Genomic DNA, 17096 nt, shown 5'->3' on the forward strand with positions numbered 1-17096 from the left:
TTTGAGGCATTGCCTTTTAAAGATGTGTTTGATGGTGGGAAGGCTAGTGCCCATGATGGAATTGGCTGAGTTTATAACTCTCTGCAGCTTTTTTTTAAAATCTGTGCATTAGTGCCTCCATATATCTCTATCATTTAGCTCTCAGCCTTCTTCGCTCCAAAGAAAACAGACCTAGCCTATCCAATCCTAGCTGATAACTTAAGCCTTCCCATCAAGGCCACGTCCTTGTGAATCTTTCCTGCACCATCTCCAACATAATTACATTCTTCCTAGTGTCTGATAACTAGAACTACATATAGAACTTCAAGTGCGGTCTCTCTAACATTTTGTACAACTGTAACACAGCATCTCAACTCTTTCACTTGAATTCTCAGCAGATGAAGGCAAGTATTCTGTAAGCTTTCCTCAGCACCCTGTTTATCTGTGTTCTTGTTTTCAAGATACTGTGTACTTGTCCTCCCCCCAGGTTTTTCTCTTCAGCAGGACTCCTCAAGGCCCTACCATTCACTGTGTAAGCCTTGTTTCAACTTCACAAAATCCACCACTTCGCAGTTGTCCAAGTTAAATTCCATCTGCTATTCATTTCCCATCTTCCCAGTTGTTCTGTGTCCTGTTGTAAACTTAGACGATCCTTCTTCAGTGTTCGGTACCTGTCCCGATTTTGATATCGACTGCAAACTTACCGGTGGTACCGCCTGTATTTTCATTCAGATCATTAGTATGCATGGTACTCAATAGAGTACCCAGCAACAATCACTTTCATGCCCCACTGGTCACAGGCCTCTAATCTGAAAAACAGTATTCCCCAGTCAGTTTTATATCCATTTGGCTTCTTCACCCGAATCCTGTATGTCCTGGCCTTCTGAACCAGCTTACCATACAGGACCTTATCAAAAGGCATTACTAAAGTCGCTGTAGGCAACATCTACCACTCTGCTGTTATGAATCCTCCTTGCTGCCTCTTCAAAATACGTAATCTGATTCATGAGACATTCAACCCACATTTCATGGAGAAACATAAACCCTATTCTGAAGCACCTTTCAATGGACTGCTCTTTTTGAAACTTAATTCCTATTTCGCATGATCCATGTCCCTCCATTCTTTGCATTTTCATGTGCCTATCTAAGAACCTTTTAAACACCTCTATGTTCTTGCCTCCACCAGTACCCCGGTAGTACATTCCAGACACTCACCACTTCCTGTGCTAAAAACATACCCTGTACATCTCCTTTGAACTTTATCCCTTTTACCCTCTAATATTTGATACTTTGACCCTGGGGAAAGGATATTGGATATTGTCCACTCAATCCTTGCCTTTCATAATTGTATAAACTTAGATTTCCCATCAACCTCCACCACTCCAGAGACAACATCTCGAACTTGTCGCACCTGTCCTTATAGCAGCTTCCCTCTAATCCATGCAGCACCGGGTAAACAACTTCTTCACCATTTCCAAATTCCTCACATTCTTCCTATAATGGGACGACCTGTATGGAATGCAATTCTCCAGATGCAGTCTAACCATGGTATTATGGGTAACCTATGGTAGATGGAACATTAAGTTCTTTATCCACTTTGATTAATAATGAAAGAACGGTGTGTTTGCGGAGCTCTCGTGGGACTCTACCTGGATGTTGTGCAAACGTCTGATGTCTTGGCCTAAAGATGGACATATTTTTGATAGAGGAGGACAACAAGAATTCCTGAGATCAGAAGTTGTCTTATAAGGAAATATTAACAGGATCATATTATTGTAGACTCTACAACCCTACCTTTTTTATGCCATGGACCCCTACTATTAACTAATTCATCATGGATGCCTGGTTGGGAAACCCTTTTCTGGAGTTTAGAAGAAGCATGAGAGATGATGACATTCTTAGTTAAACATTCTTCGTGGGATTAACAGGAATAACATTTTCTCTTGCTGGGATTATCTGGAACATGGAGCCACAGTCTCAGAGTGAGAGCACAGCTACTTTGCGAGGCTCACCAGCTGTGCGTGTTTAAGACCAAGTGTGATATATGTTCAGATTTTGAGGGATATGAGCTTATTACAAGAGAGAGTTGCTGAGCTACAAGATCTTTTTGAATGGTGGCACAGACACAAGGGGTTTAGCAGCCAAATCTTGATGTAGTCTTCTGACTAACTTCAAACAGAAAGTAGTATATTTTAATTCATCGTGGACCTCATAAATGTTTTTGTATTTACAGAGCTGGGACTTCAAGTTAAACAACCATGTACTTACACTCACAATACGATATGTAAGCCCAGGGAAGGGTATTATTGCATTGCTAATTGTCAGATGGTCAGAAAGCACACAGTATGCCCACCTGGTGAAGGAGTTAAAGAGAAAGGTAGGTCGATGGAGTGTCGTTACTAAGTGCTGTGCCCTGGGCAGGACAAGGGAAATTGAAATCACTGGCACCAACTGGAATTTGTTCTGAGGATGGCTGCCTGAGGCCCCCTACTGGCAATGGCAGCTTGCTGTTAGTTCTTTGAGTGTAACTGAAATGGCTTTGTATTTGTATTTTAAGAAGCTAATTCATCCCACTTCCCATTTTTACCCTCTTTTGGGCAGTCTTGATTTTCAGTCACTATTGTTCACTTTATTGCTTGACTGCCTGGACTCCTGACCACAGAAAGTCGGAGGAATTTAAGGTGGGGGGTTATATAGGAGGCAGGGTTTAAGGGTCAGCACAACCTTGTGGGCCGAAGGGCCTGTACTGTGCTGTACTATTCTATGTTGTATGTTCCCCTTGATCTGCGCCAATTCTATGTTGAATAGCTCAGAATAAGACAATAAGACATAGGAGCAGAATTAGGCCATTTGGACCATCGGGTCTGCTGTGCCATTCCTTCATGGTTGATTTATTCTCCCTTTCAACCTCATTCCCTGGTAACCTTTGATGCCCTTACTAATCAAAAACTTTTCAACCCCCTCTTTAAATATACCCAATGACTTGGCCTGTACAGCCATCAGTGGCAAGAAATTATACAGATTCACTACCATCTGGTTAAAGAAGTTCTTCCTCATCTCTGATATCATTATTACTTTGTTATTGCCTTATCTGCTCTCTTCTCCCACTGTTATTCCAAAGTCTGAGCAAATTCTTCAGCTGACACAGAGACCCACACACTATTCCTCCATTAGGAAAGGAAAACACTACAGCCTGTTCCATTTCTGTGCTGCTCGGAGCTGGGAGTGTTATTTGTACATGGGTGTGACCAAGAAACATGGGTATATTTCTAGACCTTAGTAACTGACTGAAGGTCTCTGTGGGTGTTAAAACAGATTCAAAAAGTATTTCTCCTAAACACTGAGAACTACTCAGTGAAGTGGATTCTTTGATATTTTCAACATGCTACAGGTGACAACTTCATAACTGTTGAAAATGGAAGTGCAAAAAGTGAACGTTTATTTGATTCATTGTTAAACATTGTTCATATGTGAAGAAAATTAGCCATTTGAAGAGGAGTGTGGAAAGTAACAAGGTCTCTCTGACAGTGGTATTACAGGCTCTATAAGTTACCCACAATGACATTGATTCTATGTTTCAGGAACACCTTTCAAAGATACAGTGTGTGAGAAATGTCCTCACGGAACATTTTCAAGCAAAGCTTCAACAACTGAAGAGTGTAAGAGCTGGACAGTGTAAGTACTTTAAACTCCATGGTATCCATGTTCAGAAAGTACCACCTCTTGTTGATTTTTCGCAATACTTATTTTCTTATTGTCCTAACCCATCAGGGAAGAGGCCACACAGCAACCATGCCAGGATCACTAGACTCAAAACCAGTTACTTCCCCCAAGCTGTCAGGCTGATCAACACCTCCCCACAGTAACCCAACCCACCACTCCCCACACCACTACATACACATCACCCAGCAGCACTTTATGTGCATATAATCAGTCTGTGAATATAACAGTTACTTGTACATTGTGTTTTACAGGATTACTTTTATATTTATTGTGGGTTTTTTGTTTTCTCTTTATTGTATTCTTTAAGAACATAAGACATAGGAGCAGAATTAGACCATTGAACCCATCGAGTATGCTTTCCCGTTCCATCATGGATGATTTATTATCCTCCCTTTCCACAACTCCATTCTCCTGCCTTCTCCCCAGGACCTACTACATAACCATAAGATTTAGGAGTAGAATTTATGTGTATTCTGTTTTGTTTTATGTTCCATCGAATCTGAGTATCGATCATTTTGTTCTCCTTTATACTTGTGTACTGAAAATGACAATAAACAACCTTTATTTATTGAAATACAGCATGGAGTAGGCCCTTCTGGCCTTTTGACTCATGCTGCTCAACATCTCCCAATGTAATCCCAGCCTAATCACGGGACAATTTACAATGACCAATGAACCTACCAACCAGTACGTCTTTGGACTTTGGGAGGAAATCCATGCAGGCGTGAGCAGAATATACAAAATTACTAACTGGCAGCTCAGGAACTGAACCCGGATTGCTCCAAGTCTTTCACAATTCGCCATTCAGAAACAATTAATCATTTACACTAATGTTCTGTTAACAAGTTAGAATATTGTTGAAATCCTGTTGGTTGAAAAGATTGTTCTATGTTTCTCTGTGGTCTGTTTCACTTCTTTCATTAGAGGGAACTAAATAAACTGCCTGGCCCTTTGATGTAGATCTCCTTCCTTTTGCCTAGCCTTGGATGGGAGATCTTTCACTGAATTGGTTCATTGTTTGGATCTACCTTTCAGTATCCCAAATCTCAGTCACTTAAGGAATAACTGGGAGTTTTGCATTTAGGCAGCAACTCCCAGATGAAAAACAAATCTATTTGATAGTCTAATTTAATTTAGAAAGTCTGCAAAAGACGAGAGTACTTTTCTTCATCCTTAAGTAACCACACTACAGAAACAATGCTGATCTGTCTTTGTTCTAATTGCATTCTTTCCAGTAAAACCTGTGTGTAATGTGTTTAATTGATGTTTTTTATTGTGAATGTGGTGTCTCTGACGCTCCGTGCCTGTGATGCTGTTGCAAGTAAGTTTTACATTGTACTTGTCACAGACACTCAGCGGTGACTTTATTCCAGTACCTCTTGTGCCTAATGAGGACGCCACTGGGTATCGTTGTGGTCTTCCGCGGCTCTATCCCATCTACTTCAAGGTTGGATGTGTTGATTATTCAGTGATGCTGCCCTGCACATCACTGTTGTAAAACGTGGTTAATTGAGTTACTGTCACCTTTCAGCCAGCTTGAACCAGTCTGGCCTTTCTCCTCTGATCTCTCTCACAAGATGCTTTTTGCCCACAGAACTGCCACTCTGTGGATTTTTTTTTCTTTTTCACACTATTCTTTGTAAACTCTGGAGACTTATTTGCATAAAAATCCCAAGAGATTGATAGTTTCTGAGATGCTCAAATCACCCTGCCTGATACCAACAATCACTCCATTGTGAAAGTCACTTGGGTGACATTTCTTCATCATTCTTCCCCATTCTGATGTCTTGTCTGAACAGCAACTAAATGTCTTGACCATGTCTGCATGCTTTTAGGCGTTCAGTTGCTGCCACATGATTGGCTGATTAGATATTTGCATTAATGAGCAGGTGCACAGGTGTAGTTCAAAGTTCAAAGTAAAATTTATTATCAGAGTACATATATGTCACCACATACAACCCTGAGAATCTTTTTCAGTGGGCATACTTTGCAAATCTGCAGACTGTAACTGTAACTAACTGTAAACAAACTGGGCAGATGTAGATACAAATAAATACCAGTAAATAATGAGCATGAAATAACAAGATAAAAGAGTCCTTAACTGAGTGTAGCTATCCTCTTTTAACCAAGAGCCTGATGGTTGAAGGGTAGTAACTGTTCTTGAATGTGGTGGTGTGAGCTTTGAGGCTCTTGTACCTTCTACCTGATGGCAGCAGCGAGAAAAGAACATGGTCTGGATGGTGAGGATCTTTGATAGATGCTGCTTTCCTATGATAACGATTCATGTGGGTGAGCAGAATGGTTGGGAGGGTTTTACTGGTGATGTACTGGGCTGAATCCACTACCTTTTGTAGGATTTTCCACTCAACGGCATTGGTGTTCCCATACCAGGCCGGAATTCAGCCAGTCAGCACCTTCCACCACACATCTATAGAAGTTTACCAAGGTTTTTGATGACATGCTGAAACTCTGCAGACTCCTGAGGAATAAGAGGCTCTGTCATGCTTTCTTCGCAATTATATTTATATGATGGTGTACCTAGTAAAGTAGCTATTGAGTGTATGTATGTTTCAATTAAGGGGATGAATTAACACTTTGGGTATTTCTAAGAAAAACTAAAAATGAAAACATATGTAAATCATACATTCTCTGTATAATTCAAGTGGAATCATAGTTTAAGCATAACTTTGTAAACTGAATTATAACTAAGACTTACAAAAAAAATCCTTAAGTATATTTATAGAAACATATTCTACAGCGAGAAAAAATGTGTTGAATTGTTGAGCAACACACAAAAGGCTGGAGGCATGGACATTCCAGTCAGGCAACATCTATGGAGGGGAATAAACAGTCGATATTTCCAGGATGAGGCCCTTCATCTGGACTGGAATGGAAGGGGGCAGAAGTCAGAATAAAAGGGTGGGAGGAGGGGGTATGATGTAAGAAGCTGGGGTGGGGTTGATAGGTGGAAGAAGTAAAGGGCTGAAGAAGGAATCTTAATAGGAGAGGACAGTGGACCATGGAAAGAAGGGAAAGTGTAGGGAACCACCTTCCCCCTCACCTGATCTCAGCTATCACTTGCCAACTGGTACTCCTTCCCTCCCCCTCCTTCTTCTTTTGGCTTCTGCCCTCTTCATTTGCAGTCTTGATGAAGGGTCTCGGCCTTAAATGTCAACTGTTTATTCCCTTCCGTATATGCTGCCTGACCCACTGAGTTCCTGCAGCATTTTTTGTGCGTTGCTCAAGATTTCCAGCACCTGCAGAATCTCGTGTGTCTGTGTTGTACAGAGCCTGCTCCATTTTCAGTCAAACCATGGGAAGAAGGGAATTAAAACACAGGCTGTCAGCATTGAGAATGACTTGTTATCAAACTTCAGCTACCTCACTCCTCCTGTCTGTTTACATTCAGACTGGTCGTTTTTAACTGCCGTCCCTCTCTTCCCTTTCCATTTATTTATATATTAGGGTCCTTTGGTCATTTCCCAACAGACCAGACTGTATGACATTACCTAAACTTTACAACGTTTCCACACATTTCACAGGCAAAGGAACTCAACTGCTCCTTAATGTCTACATTACTTTATCACATCAGGTTTTCTGTTTTACCTGGGAGTTTTATTAGTTCTTTATTGTCATTCAAAAGTCAACACTTGCACAGTGGATGCACCTTCTGTGAGTCAGAAGGTCGTGGGTTCAAGTCCAATTTCCAAGACTTCTGCCCCAAATCTAGGCTGACGTTCCAGCGCAGTGTCTCAGGAGAGATGTTAAACCAGGGCCTTTTCTGCCCACTCAGATGGAAGTGAAGGATTCTGCAGGTCTTTGACAGTTGACCTTTTTCCTGATCAACTGGGGTTGCAATGGGATTTCAATAGATGAAGTGTAATAGATTTATTATAATTAAACAGAGCAACTATCGCGGGTGCTTGTATGGATTTATGTTTTCTCTGCGTCTTCCCCAGATGTGAAACGCTCAAACTTAAACAGGTTGAAGCAGGGGACGCTGAAGCTGACGTGAAGTGTGAAGCAGAGTCCAACATGAAAATTGCAGTTCCTGTTGTGATTATTGCTGTGGTTGTAACTCTGTCTGGTATCGTGGCAGGTGTTTTGTGGAAGAAATGCAAATGTAAATCAGGTATGTGATTGAGTTACAGTGTGCATAGAACATAGAATATTACAGCACAGTACAGGCCCTTTAGCCCATGATGTTATGTTGACCTTTTAACTTTCTCTAAAATCAATCCAGCCCTTTCCTCCTACTTAGCTCTCTTTTTTTCAGATTCAGATTTATTTATTTATTTACCACATGTACGTAGAAGCTTCCTGTGAAATGCATCATTTGCTTTAACAATGGCAGCCTGCAAGTGTCACCACACATTCCGATGCCAGTACAGCTTGCCCATAATGTTCAACACAACAACAACGTAACATAATACAGAACAGCACAAGCAGCAACAACAACAGAACAAAACAAGACAACAACAGCCAAACAATGGCTGTTTGCCAATCACCCACTTGACCTTCGGGCCCAAACAAAACCATTTTCCAGGATCGTTAACTTTCAGTCGCTGAGCATTTTGGGCCTCGGCTTCTAGCTTCACATGGATCTCCGGGGTGGTGGGCAGAGGTGTATGGTGTAGCCAGCCCTCATGACTCCCCACCCATGCTGACCTCTGGCTTGGAATTTAGTGACCTGGGGATCGCTGGTCTCCTCGGCACCTGTTAAACTGATCTGACCCAAAGTCCATATCAGTGGCCTTCGACCACGCAGCGATCCAACCTAAACGCGGAAAACCAACTCGTGCCGCTGACCCTTCATTCTCCCGCATACCTGTCCCTAAATCCTAACTGAACCTCTGAAGCTCCACACTATCCTCAAGCTATACATACAAACCTAAAAAGAAACTACAGTGTGAACCGTGACATCGCTAGACATCGCACCTCACGGCAACTTGACACAAAAGCTAGCTCCTACCCCTGACACTTCATTTACTGTGCCTGATGTCCAACCCTGTCCCTGTCTTTGTCCCTGAACCCTAACCTGACCCCCAACTCCCCACACTATCCCGAACTCCACTGCTACAGACCTATATAGATAATTGACACACATCACGGCCCAGCACCATCCTGAACGTAAGATGTCCGCTCATCCTCTGCTGAAATCCTCAGTCACGTCTTTGCTACTTTTACACCGCTGCCCTACTTGCTGATTAACATTAGCTCCTGCTATAAGTTCTCTTCAACTTTTAAATTTTAACACTTTCTTTCAAGTCCTTCCCTGGCCTTGCTCAAACCCTATTCCTTCCCATCAACCTTATGCAATCTTGCAATCTCAAAATTCCTGATCTCCCAATCATCCCTGAATTTACCATCCACCAGTCCTCTAATGTGTGGAATTTCTTCCCGGAATCTATCTATCCTTGATGTTCTCCAACAGATTTACCTCTGTGATCCTGCTGATATATTGTTACAAATTATTGTTACAAATATCAGTGTGTCAGTTTTTCATTGATTCTATTGTATTTCTTTGTTCCACTGAATGCCTGCAAGAAAATGAATGGTGACATAGATGTACTATGATAATAAATTTACTTTGAACTTATTGTCTAATATGCCAGTATTTTTGTCAATAATCCAATTAAATTCTTCAGAATATCATTCCCAGTAAATTCCTGCTCTGATTCATTAGCCTTTAATTCTGATGCATGTGGAGAAAGTGGCTCCAAGTTTAAAAGGAGTGGGATAAGATGGAAATGTTGTGCACAAGCCCCACACCAGGTAGAACATGGAGAGAGTCCATGAAGATGAACATCCACCAATCTTAACAGCACTGGCCATTTAGGCTTGTTGGGCTCTGCTGCTGTGGTTATGCCAATAGACTTCCAACATTTCAGACTTTGCGGAAACCTCTCGAACATTTTGTATACCATAGTATTAACATGATCAGAACGTAGCTGTCCATTTTAAAATGGGTCCCATCGGGCGGCGGTAGAATCTTTCATCAAACTGAAATGAGACAAAGGTAACTGTTGTAATGGCAATACTCTAGCTTCAGGCTGGTGATGTCACTTTGGTAAAACAATCTCCCACACATCATTCTTGTAGATCGATGCTAGAATGTAATTTGCTTTTTAAACTCCCATTAATTTCAAGTAAAAATATGGTAGAGCAAAGTAGAAATTAGGTAAATTAATTTCACAGTACTTTTTGTGGAAACCTCTGTGTTTGTGTTTTTGATAGGTAACCGGAACGTTAGAGGCACCAGGGTAAGTACATAATATCTCTCCAATATTTAAAGGACACGTGCAATAAATTGTAATTCCTGCAGAATTAATATTGACAACAGAATGCAAACAGACTGCAATTTAATTCAAATAATGTCATGTTATGTTTTCCCTGCACATTTTTTTTATCTTGAAACTGAATAATTTCACCAGTTGCAAACCATGTTGAAGGGTAATATCAGCTGATAGTACCTGAAGTGTTAAGTGATTAAGTACCGAGGTTACTAATAAGGCCATAAGACATGGGGCTGAATTAGGCCATTCAGCTCATTGAGTCTGCTTCACCATTCACCATCGTTGACTTATTTTCCATCTCATTGGAAGATTGTGAACATTTTTGGTCCCCAAATCTCAGAAAACATCCAGGGTTGAAAGGATTAACATGTGAGGTGAGTTTGATGGCTCTGGACTGTGCTTTCTGGAGTTTAGAAGAATGAGGGGAGATCTCATTGAAAGTTACTGAATGTTGAAAGGCCTAGACAGAGTGGATGTGGAGAAAATGCTTCCTATAATGGGGGAGTGGAAGACCAGAGGGTAAGGCCTGAGACTGTTTGGATGTCCCTTCAACAGAGATGAGGAGAAATTTCTTTAGCCAGAGTGTAGTGAATCTGTAGAGGCAAGTCATTGGAGATATTTAAAATGAAGGTTGATAGGTTCTTGATTAGTAAGGGTGTCAAATGTTATAGAGAGAAGGCAGGAGAATGGGGCTAAGAGGGAAAATAAATCAGCCATGATCAAAAGCTTGATGGACATAGGAAATTCTGTTCCTGTGTCTCATGGTCTTGTAGACACTAGCTGAGATGATGTGACGTGTCTGGTGTGGTGGGGAGGAGTAATGACCTGGTGTAATGTTGGGGGGCCAGTGCTGCACAGTGTGGTTGGCAGGACCAGGGCTGATGAGGAAGAGTATGGATGATAAGACAGGATGCTTTCAGGTAAGATGTCATTGGTGATATTGATTGATAGATATTTCTGTTTTGGGCTGGTGAAGTCCCAGATATACATGATGAGAATGTGGAATGTGGGACAACACTTGGTGTCTAATGTGAAGATGGAGAGTGATATGGAAGGTGATTTGAGATGATCATGGAAGTTGTTTCGACTGTCAGTTGCTTCAGGAGTTCTCTACTAATGGAACAATAATAGATATCACAGTAATCGAGGCTGATTTAACGATGATGTCCATGAAGGAATATTTCTAGTGAATGCAGCAGGCCAGGCAGCATCTCTAGGAAGTGGTACAGTCGACGTTTCAGGCCGAGACCCTTTGTAGGGACTAACTGAAAGAAGAGCTAGTAAGAGATTTGAAAGTGGGAGGCGGAGGAGGCGATCCGAAATGATAGGAGAAGACAGGAGGGGGAAGGATGGAGCCAAGAGCTGGACAGTTGATTGGCAAAAGCGATATGAGAGGATCATGGCACAGGAGGCCCAGGGAGAAAGAAAAGGGGGAGGGGGGAAGCCCAGAGGATGGGCAAGAGGTATAGTCAGAGGGACAGAGGGAGAAAAAGGAGAGAGAGAGAAAAAGAATGTGTGTATAAAAATAAATAACGGATGGGGTACGAGGGGGAGGTGGGGCATTAGCGGAAGTTAGAGAAGTCGATGTTCATGCCATCAGGTTGGAGGCTACCCAGACGGAATATAAAGTGTTGTTCCTCCAACCTGAGTGTGGCTTCATCTTTACAGTAGAGGAGGCCGTGGATAGACATATCAGAATGGGAATGGGATGTGGAATTAAAATGTGTGGCCACTGGGAGATGTTGCTTTCTCTGGCAGACAGAGCGTAGGTGTTCAGCGAAACGATCTCCCAGTCTGCGTCAGGTCTCGCTAATATACAGAAGGCCACATCGGGAGCACTGGACGCAGTACATCACCCCAGCCAACTCACAGGTGAAGTGTCGCCTAACCTGGAAGGACTGTCTGGGGCCCTGAATGGTAGTGAGGGAGGAAGTATAAGGGCATGTGTAGCACTTGTTCCGCTTACAAGGATAAGTGCCAGGAGGGAGATCGGTGGGGAGGGATGGGGGGGACGAATGGACAAGGGAGTCGCACAGGGAGCGATCCCTGTGGAAAGCAGAGGGAGTGGGTGGGAAAGATGTGCTTAGTGGTGGGATTCCGTTGAAGGTGGCGGAAGTTACGGAGAATTATGTGTTGAATCGTTTCACTGAACACCTACGCTCTGTCCGCCAGAGAAAGCAGGATCTCCCAGTGGCCACACATTTTAATTCCACGTCCCATTCCCATTCTGATATGTCTATGCACGGCCTCCTCTACTGTAAAGATGAAGCCACACTCAGGTTGGAGGAACAACACCTTACATTCTGTCTGGGTAGCCTCCAACCTGATGGCATGAACATTGACTTCTCAAACTTAAGCTAATGCCCCACTTCCCCCTCGTACCCCATCTGTTACTTATTTTTATGCACACATTCTTTCTCTCACTCTCTCCTTTTTCTCCCTCTGTCCCTCTGACTATACCCCTTGCCCATCCTCTGGGCTTCCCTCCTCCCCCTTTTCTTTCTCCATAGGCCTCCTGTACCATGATCCTCTCATATCCCTTTTGCCAATCAACTGTCCAGCTCTTGGCTCCATCCCTCCCCCTCCTGTCTTCTCCTATCATTTCAGATCTCCTCTTCCTCCTCCCACTTTCAAATCTCTTACTACCTCTTTCAGTTAGTCCTGACGAAGGGTCTCGGCCCAAAACGTCGACTGTACCTCTTCCTAGAGATGCTGCCTGGCCTGCTGCGTTCTCCAGCTACTTTTATGTGTGTTGCTTGAAATTCCAGCATCTGCAGAATTCCTCGTGTGAAGAAATATTTCTCAAACATAGTTCAGCTGATGGAGGAAGGCAGAGATGTTACCAGCCAATGGGCCTGCAGGTGACCGAAGATGAAATGACGAGAGTTCTGCCCACGTTGGGAACCACAGAGTCCTTGTGCCATTTATGATAATGATGAATCAGTGTAGGACATCATAAAGGAAATATCATGTTACATTCATTCTCATAGACAGTGTGACAAAACAATGACAAATCAAATACCACTTACAAAATGTGATTTTCTAAACTGCTGATTGTAATAATTTGTTTACCTCTGCAGAATCACAATGGAGATAAGGTGACGACTGAGCCTCTCAACACTTCAGAATAAGGCACCGTGTAAAGTGGGAGAAGTGAGTATGTTCAAGCAACCTCTCAAATATTTCACACAGCACACCTGGTATTTTTTGCAGTTTTTATATTGTATCTGACTCATGTCAGCGTTGCAGTGGCTGCATTAAGTGTATCTTAAACTGAATTTTTCACATATAGGCAAATAAATTTTGACAAATCGGTCTACTGGAGAAGGAAATGCTAAGAACAATAGTCAGCTCAAACGTTTCCTCTGTGACAGGTTCTCTCCTTGTTGAAAAGCTCAATAATTCATCCTAATACCAGTGCGGTTGCAATAATTTCACTATAATTATGACTTAATGCGATAGTAGAAACTAACAGCATCAAATTTTATATATATTGCCATCTGAGTGCTAGTCAGAAGAGTTGGCAATATTTCCCAAAGGTGGAAATACATACTTGGAGGCCAAGTCATTGGGTATTTTAAAGCGGAGGTTGATAGCTGCTTGATTAGTAAGGGTGTCCAAGTGTGTAAGGAGAAGGCAGGAGAATCCGACTTGATAGATTAATAATTGTCCTACTTTCTGTGCCATTTCTGCATTTCAGAAACAGAAATATGATTCCGCTACCTCACAATAATAATACACATAAATATGTACTCCCATTGTAAAAAAATTACCAAACTAAGGCGACTTGAATGTGTGGAAATCACAACGGTAAAAATGCATTTTAAACATAAGCAGCCAGAAGATCAATAATCTGTTACTTCAGTCAACCTTAAAAGGGTGGTGTGCATCTTTTTTTCAGGCAAACTTATAATTTGTGTAAGTCTTTAAATTGTATGTAATTTACACTTATCACAGATGGAAATTCCAGTAGTCCTAAAGATTCTTTCTTATAAGCAATTCTGTTTGAAAGAAAACCCAGAAATGAAAAATGCTGGAACTCTGAAAAGTAATTCCATAACTTGTTTAACCTGTTGTGTAAATCAATTTCAGTGCTGGTTATTAAAGCAGGTGAGATCATTTGGTCTCTTAATCCTGTTGGAATATTTCAGATCCAACATTCCACAATTCCTTTTCCCTGGCCTTTCCCGTAATCTCTCAATCTTAAAAAATCCACAAGAACTCTGCCCACATGGAGTTCCATAGACTCAGTCTGCCAAAAGAAACTCTTCCTCATCTCAGTTTCAAATGTAACCCTCATTTCTGAGACCATGCTCTCCGGTTCTGGACTCTCATTAGAGAGGAAACATCCTCTGAGCATTTATCATCTCTAACCCTCATCAATTAATTATTTCATTTAGATTGCCTATCGTTCTTCCAAACTCCAGCTTGCTTAACTGTTTCTGAAAGGACCATCCTTCCACACCAGGGATCAAACAAGTGACACCATCTTTGACATATCACCAGTAAAATTATGTGTTCCCTTAAACAGAAGGGCCAAAACTTTGCAATGTTGTAAATGTGGTCTCACTAGCACTTGGTACATTAACAGTAAGACTTGCCTATATTGATATTCCATCTTATAAGGGTTATAATTCCAAGAACACTTGCCTGCTGTTTTTTTGTGTTTTGTACACAATGATCCCTGAATCCCTTTCCCTGCAACTTTCTGCATTTAGATAATTCCCTTTTATTTTGTTCTATCTTCCAAAATGAAGGAGTTCACTTTTCAAAATTTTACTCCATTTCACAGTTTTCTCTATAAACTGTTTCTATCTTTGTCACAATTTGCCTGCCACATATTTGTAATTCTTTGCACATTTGGCTATTGTACATTCACATTTTCTCCAACTCCCTAATTTGTATCATAAGCAGTTATGGTTCCATCTCTAACACTTTTGGTACTCCAGTGGCCACAGGAATTATAATTAAACCGTAATAACTAGTCAGATGCCTCCGGGAGTTCCAAATAAAACTCACCTTCTGGTTGAGACTTTCTTGAAATTCCTAAATGAATTCTTACATCAGTGATGGACACTATTGGAGAGTGTTCTTAGGACAGGATTTAAGAGTATTTGGAAATACTTGTTAGGGATTGTCAGCATGGCTTTGTGAGGGCCAGCTCATGCCTCACTCGCCTGACTGAGTTTTTGGAGGAAGTTGCAAAACGAATTGATGAAGGTAGAGCACTGATGTGGATTTTTAGTAATGCCTTAGACAAAATTCTGCATGTTAGGCTCATCCAGATAGCCATGAGGCATGGGATTCATGGAAACTGGGTTGCATGGATTCAGGATTGGCATGTCCACAGAAGGCAGAGAGGGTAGTAGTAGATGGAGTGTATTCTTCCCAGCAGTTGGTGACTGGTGTTACTATGCAGGGATCTGTTCTGGGACCCCTACACTTTGTGTTTTTATAAATGAGTTTATGTAAGAAAAAGCAGGGTGAATTAGTAAGCTTGCAGATGACATGAAGGCTGGAGGTGCTCTGGATGGTGTCAAAGGTTGTTGTAGCTTATAATGGGATGTGAAGTTGGGTGGAGAAGTGCCAGATGAAGTTCATTAAGAAAAGTATGAAATTATACACTTTGGAAGATTGAACTTAAAGGCACTCTTCTTCTTCTTGTGCCCTTACTTTCCAGTAGAGCATAGACCATCAAAAACCTCCCTTGGAGTTCCTCAATGTTTCTGTAATCTGTTGTATCCACTATACAAGGGATTGGCCTATACAGCTTCACCAGAGCCCTGTTGGCCAGCATTACCGTTTTCCACCTCTCAAAGGCAACTTGAATTCACAGTACACGATTCTTAGCAGTGTTGAGGAACAGAGGGATCTTGGGGTCCAGATCCATAGATCCCTCAAGGTTGCAGCTCAAGTTGATAAGGTTGATTAAGCCATATTCAAAATAAGATCGTAAGACATAGGAGCAGCATTAGACTGTTTGGCTCATCGAGTCTGCTGTGTCATTCCGTCATGGTTGATTTATCATCTCTGTCAAGCCCATTCTCCATCCTACTCCTCATAACCTTTGAAACCCTTACTAATCATGAACCCATTAACCTCTGCTTCAGATATACTCAATGACTTAGCCTGCACAGTGATCTGTGCAATGAATTCCACAGATTCACCATGTGAAATCTGTTTAATTCCTTTGCTGTTTCCTCGCTGCCCATAACTGGTTTTCTGGTCTCATTTTTTAACTACTGTCTGCTCACTTGAAGCGCTGTCTTCCTTTTGTATACCCTTGCTATGATATTCCTTAATAATTTGTCCTCAGTGTATTTTCTATTTCCAATATCATCCTCCTTTGCTGGATTCTGCATTTATCCCAATTTTCAGGTCTACCACTAACTTTTGCTTCCTTGTGTGTTTCTTCTTCCAACTTAATGTTCTCCTGAACTTTGTTGGTTAGTCATATTCCATTTAGCTCTTCTTTAGAATCTGCTCTCCTTATTGGGAAACATTGTAACGTGTCTGTTTTCATCAGCCCCATATTATCAACATGCATCAAATTCATGGAACAAGGAGAGAAAGGATTGTACACAGTAGTGCAGAAGGAGTTAATTGGAATCGACATTGGTGAATTTAGCTGGCCTTCAGTAGACCAATACAGGTTTCCCCCTCTACCCGAAAGTAGAGTATTCTCATGAAACCTTTCGTAAGCTGAAATGGTGTAAAGCAAAGAAGCAATTACCATTAATATGTATGGGAAAAATTTTTGAGCATTCCCAGACCCAAAAAATAACCTACCAAATCATACCAAATAACATACAAAACCTAAAATAACACTAACATATAGAAAAATCAGGAATGATATGATAAATACACAGCCTATATAAAGTAGAAATAATGTATGTACAGTGTAGTTTCACTTAGCAGGATCGGGATTTAGCCAAAAACCGATTTGTAGAAAAAAATCGGCATGTACACACATGCGCACACATCTGCCCGTACAAGCTTCACGGTCATGGTAGTTTTTCTCAGGGTAAACACAAGTTTAAAGCGGGCACCTTTTTTTTTGTAAAAGCGAAAATCCTCTTTGGATTTCTTTCGGTTAGC

At 41.5% G+C, this 17096-nt stretch overlaps 1 protein-coding gene across 3 annotated transcripts in view; it reads left to right on the plus strand.

Moving 5' to 3' along the window:
- LOC140188582 (tumor necrosis factor receptor superfamily member 5-like) overlaps positions 1 to 17096 on the plus strand; it is a 66563-nt gene that overhangs the window by 45806 nt on the left and 3661 nt on the right. For 2 of the 3 annotated variants that reach the window (XM_072245000.1, XM_072245001.1), the window contains 6 exons: positions 2213 to 2356; positions 3561 to 3654; positions 5051 to 5149; positions 7662 to 7834; positions 9940 to 9965; positions 13079 to 13151. In XM_072245000.1, coding sequence (XP_072101101.1) covers positions 2213 to 2356; positions 3561 to 3654; positions 5051 to 5149; positions 7662 to 7834; positions 9940 to 9965; positions 13079 to 13129 — 587 coding nt within the window. In that variant the 3' untranslated portion in view covers positions 13130 to 13151. The remainder of the gene's footprint in view (positions 1 to 2212; positions 2357 to 3560; positions 3655 to 5050; positions 5150 to 7661; positions 7835 to 9939; positions 9966 to 13078; positions 13152 to 17096) is intronic. The other variant, XM_072245002.1, reaches the window with a different exon arrangement.

The sequence above is a fragment of the Mobula birostris genome, chromosome 27 (genome assembly GCF_030028105.1).
Source record: "Mobula birostris isolate sMobBir1 chromosome 27, sMobBir1.hap1, whole genome shotgun sequence".
NCBI classification, from domain to species: Eukaryota; Metazoa; Chordata; class Chondrichthyes; order Myliobatiformes; family Myliobatidae; genus Mobula; species Mobula birostris.